The sequence below is a fragment of the Chrysochloris asiatica genome, unplaced genomic scaffold (genome assembly GCF_000296735.1).
Source record: "Chrysochloris asiatica unplaced genomic scaffold, ChrAsi1.0 scaffold00196, whole genome shotgun sequence".
In the NCBI taxonomy this organism is placed as follows: Eukaryota; Metazoa; Chordata; class Mammalia; order Afrosoricida; family Chrysochloridae; genus Chrysochloris; species Chrysochloris asiatica.
This window is the reverse complement of record NW_006408714.1, coordinates 835,049-848,031: the sequence shown is the minus strand read 5'-3', so window position 1 is coordinate 848,031 and position 12,983 is coordinate 835,049. Positions and strand designations below refer to the sequence as shown.

At 35.7% G+C, this 12,983-nt stretch overlaps 1 protein-coding gene across 3 annotated transcripts in view; it reads left to right on the top strand.

The window, feature by feature from the left end:
- Positions 1–12,983, top strand: part of ANO3 (anoctamin 3) — a 427,969-nt gene that overhangs the window by 204,566 nt on the left and 210,420 nt on the right. For all 3 annotated transcript variants that reach the window (XM_006872392.1, XM_006872390.1, XM_006872391.1), the window contains one exon: positions 12,465–12,623. In XM_006872392.1, coding sequence (XP_006872454.1) covers positions 12,471–12,623 — 153 coding nt within the window. In that variant the 5' untranslated portion in view covers positions 12,465–12,470. The remainder of the gene's footprint in view (positions 1–12,464; positions 12,624–12,983) is intronic.

The following is a 12,983-nucleotide window of genomic DNA, read 5'->3' as shown; positions in this document are numbered from 1 at the left end:
TCGTCTTGTTTTGTTGCTGTTGTTCATTTTATATATTGTTTTTCTCCATTTTGAATATACAATTTGGACTGGACAACTTTGCCCAAACACTTACTTATCTTGTGGGTAAGTGGGCCTCTAGAGTTCATCTGTGCTGCTTCTAGGTCAGGATCATGGACGATGGTTTGTCTTCTTCCCTGTATTCCTAAGAAGTTTCAATAGTGAGAGTCAAGGTACCTTGTCTGTGTCTCCCAAACCTCATTCTCTACTCTGGAGGTTAAACAGAGTCACCTAGCTTACACACCCTGTAATGCCAGGTTAAAAGCAGAGGAAGAGAATCCCTGTGGAAATCTCATTTAAGGCAAATGACTCTTAGGCTACATCGACAGAGGAGGAACATCGATGGATTTGTGTGTGTGTGTGTGTGTGTGTGTGTTTGTATATCTCAGTTATGATTTTAGCTAACCTCCATGTACTAACAGTGTCACTGAAAAAAACAATTTTTTGCAATGCAGCTTTCTTCTGTTCCTACAGATCCATATATATAATTTTCTACCAGACTGACAGGAAGCTTTCTGTACTTCTATGTCAGGGTGCCTTCTGGGTTCCTTAAATTCTAAACTATTTTGTGAATCTTAAAGCATTTTTATTCAAAGTTAATGTGGCATTCTCTGCTAATTTGCATGCCCATCATATAATAGAATTTCTGCTATGAAACATAACTAGTTAGAGCTGTCTCAGAGGGTAGGGAGGATGAAATCCAGTACCTTATGAAATATAGATTGCTTGCATTCAGTGAGCAGCAATGGATTTTAGTCAGTAGCATGCTATAGTTATAAACTTTATATTTACACATCAAAAACAGAACTGGAGTTGGTTTGGAGAGAAATAATGGGGAGAATAAAATGAAATTAGGATTAGCATCTTGCTGAACATAGAGGAAGTATAAAATACGGTGATTAAGTGCTGAGATTTCAAGTCATACAATCTGAATTTCATTCTATTCTCTGTGACTTGAAAAACCCATACTTCTTGGTCACAATTGCCTCATTTGTGTAAATGTACCTATGTATAAAACCTATGTATCAGATTCTTAAAAGATTAAATTAGTTGATATATGTAAGTGTTCAGTTGAGTTCTTGGCACATAGAAAACCTACAATAAATGTTACTTGTAATTAAGATTATTTAATTAATCATCAGTTAGATTCCCCCTATATATTATATAGCTAGAAGTTGTATAAATTTTATATTAGAAATCCAATTCAGCAGATATTTTATAATTAAAGAATTTTAATTAAAAATCCTATAATACCAAAGGAACTCAGGTAGCATAGTGGTTACGAATCAGGCTGCAAACTGCAAGGTCAGCAGTTCGAAACTACCAGCTGTTCCATGGGAGAAAGATGAGCCATTCTGCTCGTGTAAAGATTTACAACCTCGGAAACCCTGTACAGGGTCGCTATGAGTCGGAACCAACTCCACGGCACATAACAAGAACAGCAATAATACCAAATGTGGCAATGTCAGTGGTGATCATAAAAGTTATATAAAATGTTTTATTATGCTTTTCATCACTCTTTGGTTTTATGTAGTTGTTGGGAATGTAGAAAATGCAAATATATTTTCATCTGTTTTAAAGTCTGTGACTCAGTTTAAGTTTCTGTGAATTGGGGGAAAATGGTGCTTATTTCTCAGTGTTATTATGAGCACAAAATGAATTAATATTTGTAAGTTGTTTGAAGGAGTCCTAGTGTGGTGCTGCAAGATAATGCAGTGCACTGCAAGGTTGGTGGTTCAGACTCACTGCTGATCCTCCAAAAACCCATACAGGGTCACTATGGGTTCAAACTAACTCAACGACACTTAACAACAACAATTTCTTTGAATAGTCATTGGTTCCTACACAGCTTGTGGTAGTTGTGGTATTTCTTTAAATATTACTTTATTAGTTACTATTCACTTAAATCCACCATTTGTCTGTCATTTTGTCATACTGTGGTTTCTTATATGTTGCTATGATGCTGCAAGCTATGCCACTGGTATTTGAAATATCAGCAGGGTCTTCAGAGAATTCCAGAAAGACTATTGACTATTCAAAGGCTTTTGACTGTATCATAACAAACTATAGATAGCATTGTGAGGAATGGGCATTCTGGAACACTGAATTGTGCTCATGAGGACCCTGTACACAGACCAAGAAGCAGTTGTTAGAACAGAATAAAGGGATACAGAATGTTTTAAAATCAGGAAAGATGTGTACCATACTTACTCAGTCCATATGCTGAGAAAAATTTCCAAGAAGCTGGATTTTATAAAGAAGAACATGGCTTCAGGATTGGAGGAAGACTTGTTAATAATCCACGATGTACAGATGACACAACCCACCTTGCTTGCTGGAAGTGAAGAGGACTTAAAGTCCTTACTGATGGAGATCAAAGATTATAATCTTCCATATGGATTGCACTTCAATGTAAAGAAAAAATCCTCACAGATGAACCAATAAATAACATAATGATAAATGGAGAAAAGATTGAAGTTGTCAAATGCTTCATTTCATTTTGATTGGATCAACACTCAACACTCCTGGAAGCTGCTGTATGCTATCAAGTCTGTTACAAATTTATGTCTAACCAAGACTGGAAACAGCCCAAACATCCATTAAGATTAGAAAAGATGTATGCATCTCATGGTATTATAATAATGAAATACTGTCTGATAATGAAAAGTTGTATTACAACTACATGAAAATCAGAGATGGCTTTCACACCCATAATATTACATGTAAGAAGCCAGATACAAAAGATTATTTCCTGTGTGATTGCAGGTAAATAAGGTTTGAGAATATCCAGAACAAAAATATAATATTTCAGGATGGATACTTACATGATAAAATGAAGGAAAAGTAATAGAGTAGTAGAATAAAAGAGATTATAGTAATTTTGCAGGAAAAATAGGATAACATTGTAATTGAGAAAGTATGAGGCAGGCATCTGGTGAGGTTCTATTTCTTGAATTGGGTGTGGGTGTGTTTGTGTTTGTTATGTAATAAATTCAGTAACTTATTAATTTGTTTATTGTACTTTTTGTGCATCATATGTCATGATCTTACATGTATTAAAGGCTCTCTGCTTCCCTTGCCCTTAGCAACACTCTTTGGATTACTTATCTAGTTTCTAGCAGGGTTTGCCCTGAGAAAATCCTCTGAAAAGTGAAGAGTGTCATTTGGATTGTTGTAAAAGAGAAAAATCTCAATGTAAATTAATCTACTGTTTGTTTTTTACTTTATTTTATTTATTTATTTTTGAGTGTGTGTGATAATAGCTAACATTTTTCTAAGCTCTTATGGTAAATCAGGTACTGCAAACAGTGGTTTACATGCACAAACAGTGGTCTCATCTAGTCATTAAAAGTAATCTTACAATGTTAGTACATTATTACCTCCATTTGTCAACAGTAGAAATTTAGGTTCAGCAGTAAAGTTAAATTTGATGTGTAAAAGCAAGATTTAGGTTTGGAACTCAAATGTGTCTTGGTATAGATTTCAATTCCTTCCTTTGTCTAACTCATAAGTTTATTTGACAGATGATGAATCAGTAATCAATTGCATAACATAATTAGTTTGTATCTGATTGACCAAGAACTTCAATAAAATGGCATTTTGTGACTATTGATAATCTATATTAGTTGATCTGACTTCTTCTTATTCATACTTGTTAGATCAAGAAGGAAAAAAAATTTCAGAAAACATATACATAAATATATCACAAAGAAATTGTTACTGACTCCCATTGTTTTATTTGGAGGATTCCCTAAAATATGTCCTTATGAATATAAACAGACCTCTTCTGCTACTTTATGAATGAACTGAAATATTTGCAAAGGATTCCTCTGATCATGAACCTTAACTTAAACATTCTGGAGATACTCTTAAGCAAGACCAGCTCTTCTGGAAGTATTTGAGCTTCACAGTTCCATGCAAAGCTTTACTGATTGAATTGTTTTCAAAACTGTTGAAATATTAGCTGTCTTATGAATGATCTGTATCTCAGTTCTTTGAGAAAAGCTAGTTTTATTCTGTCTTCTGAGAACAATAACTATGATAAAGTGATTCTAAATTGAATATATTCCACATTATAATTGGGAAACATTTCACTATTCCAGATAAATCAAGGACTCTTGATTTCGTATTTGATCAATCAACTGCTATTAGATCAAATAATAAAAGATGCTGTACTTTTTGTATCTAGATACAAGGATACATGCAAATTATTTTCTGTCAATTCTGTTTTTAAGCAACAATTTTTTAACATAGGTTAATAAAAAGTGTTTTTTTTTTTTAAATCTTTGTTAGTGATGATCATTGTCATTACAGTCAAGTTGATTCTGACTCATACGAATCCATGTGTATGAAGTAGAGCCACAGACAGGGTATTCAAGGCTGTTACCTGTAGGAAGCAGATTGTCCGGCTTGTTTGCTGATGCACTTGCCATACTTGTTTTCTGGGTGGATTTTAGCTGGTAGTTGAGCTATTTAATCATTGTCATTACCCAGGGATCCAATGGTACAAAATACACATTCAAGTGAAATATAATATTTAAATATTCCCTTAATGCAAGGGTGCTTCAAAGAGTTCACTGGTAAACGAAACTAAAAGATAATAGATTTTTTCCCCATAAAATTTTTGAAGCCCTTTCATATTAATATGAATATCTTTTAAGCTTATGTGGAATTATATTGGGTTTCTTATTCATAATCATTTTCTTTTGTCAGTTTGAAGACCACTTCTCATTGCCTTAGTAAAACTCAAGTGAATTAGAACTGATAGAATACTAAATAATAGATTCTGATTTGTTAACATACTCACTCAGGGAGGTGTGCAGCTTTGGTTTAATAACTAAAGTTACTTATTGTCAAAAATATATCTTTTTTTTTTTTTTTCCTATAACAAAGTAGTTGTTTCTCTGGGAGAATTTCACATTAATTTACTTTAGAATTAACCAATAGTATTAACAATCAGAATTCCACTTTCAAAATATGCAGTTCTTAAAATAAAAATGATATAAAATCATGTTTTAAAACTTTCATGTCTTTAACTGCTTTGATTCCTAAATATTTCCATTGAAGAACATCTAGCTTTATCTAGGTTTGAATAGGTTTTAATTCGATATGATTTTGTTCATACTTAATATACTTAATACTGGATAAAGAGGATGGCGTATGTTAAGAAAGAAAAACAAAAAGCAAAGGAAAAGCTGTGTATCTTCTTTTTCATTTTTATCCATCTTTCCTTAGCTCAGTGTGGAGATAACTGAAAGCAGCTGGTCACAGCTATAAAGACAAGGCCCTGGTGTAACACCTAAACTGGATCCTAAAGTCGGTTTGAACTGCAAGGTTGGTGGTTGAAACCCACCAGTCACTTGTCAGAAACCCTATACAGAGTTGCTATGTGTCAGAACTGATTCAATGACGCTTAACAATAACAACAACAAACGAAGACAAGAACTCTGGCAGTACTGTTATAACTGTGAACTGTACTTCTTAATTTTAACCTGTAGTAATTCAATCTGCTATGAATATTGGAAGGAGTCCTGGTGTGGTGCTGTGGGTTAATGCACTGGACTTCAAAGTCAGTTTGAACTACAAGGTTGGCGATTCAAGCCTACCAGATGTTCCTTATAAACCCTATACAGGGTCACTATGGGTTGGAACCAACTCAGTAGCACTTAACAACAATAAAAATAAATATGGGAAAGGAGAGGATAAGAAATGATTACACAATTTGTTTTTTGGCCTTTTCATTCTTGAAATTGGCCTTAACTAGGAGTCCTGATGTGGTGCTGTGGGTTAATGCGCTGGAGTGCAAGATCCAGTGGTTCAAGCTCACCAGCTGCAACTTGAAAACCGTATACATGGTTACTTTGAGTTAGAAATGACTCTATTGCACCTAACAACAACAATATTAGCAACAGCAGCTATAATGAAAAATGGGTACACCTTCATTTATTCTACAGATATTTATGTGTCCTGCTATGTGTCAGGACCTGGGTTAGATGCTTGGGATACTCTTTGAACTAAACAGTAAAAAAACAAACAAACAAAAAAAAACTATCACTCTATAAAATTTATAATATAATAGGTTAATCTAAGTAAATTATTTGTCTTTATATGTCTTATTAGAAGTTAACAGGAGACACAGAAAAATAGAACAATGAACATAGGATGTAGAATGAGCTATTAACATGGAGAGCAGTGGGAGGGTCCTAAGCAAAAGAGTTATATATTCCAATTTATAATTTTGAGGATTGCTGTCTTATTGAGAGAAGACTGTAGAACAAAGTTAAAATCAAGGAAATGAGTTAGGCTTTTACAATAACCTAGTCAAGAGATTACTATGGTTGAGGCCAGAGTTGTAGCAACGAAGGCATAGAAAAGTGGTCATATTTTTTTCTTATGATGTGGATATTAAATAAGGGGAAACAAATATGACTACAGGTTTTTGGTGTGAGAAATTGGAAGGATAGAGTTGCATTCAGCAAGAAATACAGAAGCTTGTTGGAGAAGCCTCTTTGGAGAAAATAAAGAATTCAGTTTGGGATTGTTAATGTTGAGATGTCCATTAGACATCTAAATGAACTAATAAGCCAGTTATACAAGTCTCTGGATAGTCATTAGGTTGCTGTTGTTGTTGTTAAGTCCTGTCAAGTCAGTTCTGATTCATAGTGACCCTTTATAGGGCTTCTGAGGCATGGTTGGTAAGTTTGAAAAGCTAACTTTATGGTTCAAACCAACCTTGCAGTCCAGTGCTTATCCTATAACCACACCAATCCTAATTAGACAGGCATCAGCATATTGAGGATAGCTTAAAGCCATGAAACTAAATTAAAGCACAAATATTTAGTGGTGGGGTGGTGGTTGTTGTTGTTAGGTGCCGTTGAGTCGGTACCAACCCATAATGACCTTATACAAGCAGAACGAAACACTGCCCAATCCTGGGCCAACCTCACTATTGTTGCCACGCTTGAGTCCATTGATGCTGCTATTTGGCCAATCCATCTCATTGGGGGTTTTCCTCTTTTTCTCTGACCCTCCACCTTACTAAACATGATATCCTTCTCCAGTGACTGGTCCCTCCTGACAATATGTCCAAAGTATGAGAAACGAAGTTTGGTCATCTTGGCCTCTAAGGAGAACTCTGCCTGCACTTCTTCTAAAATGGATCTATTGGTTCTTTTGGCAGCCCATGGCACTTTCAGTATTCTCCTCCAACACCATAACTCAAAAACATCAATTCTCTATGGTCTTCCTTATTTACTGTCCAGCTTTCACAATTCAATCAATTTCTGGTGCCTTGTTTTTTGCCAGTTCCTTCAATGCACCTTGGACTTTTTCCCTAAGTATCATTGGCTCTTGATGATATGGTACCTCTTGAAACAGTTGAACATTAACCATTTCCTTTTGGTACAATGACTCTGTATTCCTTCCATCTTCTCTTGATGCTTTCTGCATCATTCAATAATTTGCCCAGATAATCTTTCAATAATGAAAGTCAAGGCTTGAATTTTTTTCTTCAGTTTCCCAGCTTGAGAAATGCTGAGAGTGTTCTTCATTTTTGGTTTTCTGATTCCAGTCAGGTGGGGTGGTAGGAAAGTATATATACAGATGACACATAGTTGTAAAGAAGAGAGAACCCAGCAAAAAAAATAAAATAACCATTGAAATAAGAGAAAATCTAAATAAATAATGTGGCCTGGGACCCAAAGAGAGAGAAAGAGAAGTGTATTAAACAGAAAAAAATGTGGCAACCACTAATAAGCAAAGTAAGAAGAGAACCACAAATTGGTATTTGGCTTGATTCAGTAATGAGTAGGTAATTGGTGACCTTGTAAAGTGAAGGTTCTGGAGTCAGACACAAAACGTTTCTACAATTTGAATTAAATTATGTCTTCTTTGATCAAAAATCCTGATTTTACCATAGTCTCAGTATGGGTCTCTGGGTGGCTCAAATAATTGACTACCAGTCTACTTACCAAAAATAGGACAATTGAACTCACTTAGAGATGTCTCAGAAAAAATGCATGGTAATCTTATTCCAAAAGGTCATAGACATGAAGACCCTCTGGAGCGCAGGCCTACTCTGCAACACATGGAGTCGCCATGAGTTTGAGTTGACACTATGGCAACTGCTTTTATTGTCTTAGAAGTGTTTCAAAAGGGTAGTTAGGGAAGAGTTCTTACAGAGTTTTAGGACCTGGACTTGTGATTTTTAAAGTGGACTTTGCTAAGTAATGGGTTGCTTGATAATTATGTGGGCAACAGAATGTGTCTGGGATGTTTGTTGTTGTTAGGTGTCATACAGTAGGCTCCCACACATAGTGACCTTATGCACAACAGAGCGATACACTGCCTGGGCCTATGCAAGCCTCACAATTGTTATGCTTTAGCCCATTGCTACTGCCACTGTGCCAGTCCATCTTATTGAGAGTCTTCCTCTTTTTCACTGATCCTCCAGTTTACCAAGCATAATGTCCTCCCCAGGGACTGATCCCTCCTGATAATATATCCAAAGTATGAGAGATGAAGTCTCATCTGGCTTAGAAGAAAGCTTCTGATTGTACTTTTTCCAAGACAGATATGTTTCTTGTTCTAACAGTCCGTGAGACTTTCAATATTCTTCTCCAACACCCTAACTCAAACACATCAAATCTTCTATGGTCTTCCTAATTCATTGTCCAACTTTCTCATGCATTTGAGAATATTAAAATACCAAGACTTGACTCAGGTGCACTTTAGACCTTAAACTAGTATATTTGCTATTAAACACTTTAAAGACGTTTTGTGCAGCATATTTGCATAATGCAATACTTCATTTGATTTCTTGACTGCTGCTTCTACGAGTGTTGATTGTAGATACAACCAAAATGTAGGCTTTGACAACTTCAGTTTTTTCTCTATTTGTCATGATGTTATTTACTGGTCCAATTATGAGGATTTTTGTTGTCTTTCAATTGAAGCACATAGTGAAAGCTGTGGACTTTGAGCCTCATCAATAAATATTTTAAGCCCTCTTCAAGTTCATCAAGGAAGGAAGGTTGTATCATCTGCATATTGTAGATTGTTAATGAGTCTTCCTCCAATCCTGATGCCACACTCTTCTTCATATACTCTAGCTTCTCACATTATTTGCTCAACATACAGATTGAATAAGTATGGTGAAAGCAAGCAGCCATGGCACACACCTTTCCTGATTTTAAACTATCCAGCATCCTCTAGTTCTCTTCGAATGGCTGTCTCTTGGTTTATGTGCAGGTTCATCATGAGTACAATCAAGTATTCTGGAATGACCATACTTCTCAATGTTATTCATAGCTTGTAATGATCTACACAGGCAAAAGTCATTGCATAGTTAATAAATAACAGATAAACATCTTTCTGGTATTCTCTGCATCCAACCAATATTTATCTGATGTCAGCAAGGGTATCACAAGTTCCATGTCCTCTTCTGAATACAGCTTGAATTTCTGGCAGCTCCATGCTGATGTACTGTTGCAACCATTTTAGAATTATCTTTAGAATTTTTTTTACTTGTGACATTAGTGATATTTTTCCATGATTTCCACATTCCATTGAGTCACCTATCTTTGGAATGGGCACGAATGTGGATCACTTCCATTATATTTGTCTTCCAGATTTCTTGGCATTGATGAGTGCATTGAGTACTGCACCAGTTTGTAGAAAGCTTTCAATTTGTCTTCTATCAATTCCTGCAGCCTGTTTTTTGACAATACCTTCAGTACAGCTTGGACTTGATACTTCCTTCAGTATCATCAGTTCTGGGTTATATGTTACCTCTTGGAATGGTTGAACATTGACCACTTCTTTTTGGTACAGTGAGTCTGTGTATTCTCTCCATCTTATGTTGATGCTTTCTTCGTCATTCAATATTATTTATCCATGGCATTATTCAGTATTGCATGTCAAGGTTTGAATTTTTTTTTCAGTGCTTTCGGCTTGAGAAATACTAAGCATGTTCTTAGCTATTTGTTTTCTAATTCCAGGTCTTTGCTCATTTCATTATAATACTTGCCTTTGTCTTCCTGAGTTGCTCCTTGAAATTTTCTGTTCAGATCTTTTGCTTCCTCATTTCTTCCATTTGCTTTAGCATTTCTATACTGGAGAGCAAATTTCAGAGGCTCTTCTGAAATTGATTTGGTCTTTTCTTTGTTTTGTCTTTTTAATTACCTTTTGCTTCCTTCCTGTATGTTGTTCCTGGTGTCATTTCACAGCTCTTCTGGTCTTCAGTCATTAGTGTGTAATTCATCAAATCTGTTCTTTAGATGGTCTCTAAATTCAGGTGGGATACTCAAGGTCTTATTTTGGCTTTCATGGACTTTAAAATCTTTTCTTCAGCTTCATCCTGAACTTGCATATGAGTAACTTGCATATGATGGTCTGCTCCACAGTCTGTTCCTGGCCTTGTTTTGGCTGATGATATTGAGCTTTTCCACTGTCTCTTTTCACAGATGTAGTCAGTTTGATTCCTGTGTAGTTCATCTGGTGAGGTCAATGTGTATAGTCCCCTTTTATGATATTTTAAAAAAAGATATTTGCAATAAATTAGTCATTGGTTTTGTAAATTCTATCATGAGTTCTCCAGTTTCATTTCTAACACAAGGTCATATTTTCCAACTATGATCCTTCTTCATTTCCAACTTTCATATTCCAATCACCAACATTTATCAATACTTCTTGATTGCATATGTGATCAATTTCAGCCTGAAGAAGTTGGTGTTTTTGTTGTTGTTAAGTGCTGTCAAGTGGATTCCGACTCTAATGACCTGTATTGGGTTTCCAAGGAGTGGCTGGTGTATGTGAATCACCAACAGTTCAAACAGGCTTTGCAGTTATGAGCATTAACCCACAGCACCACACCAGGACTCTGAAGAAGTTAGTAGAATTCTTCAATTTCACTGGCTTTAGTGGTTGGTTCATAAATTTGAATAATTTGGTATTAACTGGTCTTTCTTGTAGGTATATGGGTATTATCCTATCATAGACCACTTTGTATTTCAGGATAGATCTTGAAATGCTCTTTTTGATGATGAATACACACCATTCCTCACAAATTTGTCATTCCAGGCATCATAAATTGACAGACTTAAGATGACCAGTGCCAGTCTCTTTCAGCTCACTTATTGTTGTTTTTAAGTGACATCAAGTCGTGTCTGACTCATGGCAATGCTGTATATGGTTTCTGAGGAGTGGCTGGTGAGTTTGAACTGCTAGTCTTGTGGTTCAAACTGACTTTGAGGTCCAGTACTTATCCTACAACACCACACCAGGACTCACAAATGCCTAGGATATAACTCTTTATGCATTCCATTTCATTTTTGACAACTTCCAAGTTTCCTAGATTCATATTTCATACATTACATATTCAGATTACTAATGGTTGTATTCAGTTGTTTCTCCTCATTTTGAGTTGTGCCCCATTAGCAAATGAACATCTTAAAAGTTCTACTCCGTTCACGTCATCATGGTCAACTCTGTGTTGAGGAGGCAACTTTTCTCCAGTCATATTTTAAGTGATTTCCAACCAGCTGGCTCACCATTCTGTACTATATTTGACAATATTCTGGTGCTATTAATAGTGTTTTCATTTTCTGGTATTATATTTGACAATGTTCTCCTGTTGTTCATAGCATTTTCAGTGGCTAAACATTCAGACATTGTCTACCTCACCTCCTTCCTAGTCTGTCATGATCTACAAGCTCAGCTGAAACCTGTTCACTATGTGTGACCTTGCTGGTATTTAAAATACTGATGGCATAGTTTCCAGCATCACAGCAACCTGGGAGCCACCATAGTACAACAAATAGACAGACGAGTGGTGATTTGGGATGTTACACACAGGAGAGTCGGGGAGGGGTCTTAAAGCAGCCTTGATGAACAAGTTACTAGTCTTAATATGTTTTAGTTGGTTCACAGGCTTACCTTCTAGGAGCAAGTATTTCTGGAACAAGAAGTCGAGGTATCATTTCTTGGTTTCAGTAATGTTAGTCAGTTTTCAATTTTTAGTTCTTTAAACCTTAAGGGCTGTACATTTGAACTCCAAGTTATGAGAATTAAATAAGACAAAACAGGTAAATCACTTGTGTCTGACATTGATATTTAGTAGGCACTCAGCATATGTTAACTAATCCTGTTTTTACAGAGCTTTAGTGAATAATACATGCCTATTTTGATGCCTCCATCATAGAGCCCAGGTTCTGGAACCAGACTGCCTAATTTCAAATTCTAGAACATCATTTGCTAGAATTTCAAATTCTAGATCATCTTTTAGTAGACTGCAAATTGTCTTTAATAATCTTTCCATATACCACAACTGGTATAAGTGGTCTGTCAGTATTCAAATGGAATGAATGAAACCAACATGTGTGTGCCTATCCAATCTATACCATTAACAACCATTGCTTTATTTACAGAATGACATGAATTACATAGCATCCAGTGGCCTTCTATTTAAAGATGGCAAAAAGCGAATTGATTACATCCTGGTTTATAGAAAGTCAAGTATACAGTATGACAGAAGAAACACTTTTGAAAAGAACCTAAGAGCAGAAGGCTTGATGTTAGAAAAAGAGGTATGTGCTTTCATTTTATTCCTTGTGTAACAAAAGATGCTGAAACAGATAGCATCACTTCCTTAATATGAAAGTATATACTACATTGTTGCTGTTATTTTTAAGAAAATACTTTCTTCAAAATGTTTTTATATATGAATACATTTGTACATATATGTATATATACCTAGAGAGAAAGAGAGCTCTGGTAGCGTAGTGGTTACAAATTGGGCTGCTAATCTCACGATCAGCAGTTTGAAACTACCAGCTGTTCCAAGGGGAAAAGATGAGGCTTTCTGCTCCCATAAAGATTTACAGCCTCAGAAACACTGTACAGGGTTGCTATGAGAACTGACTCCACAGCACATAACAACAGCAACT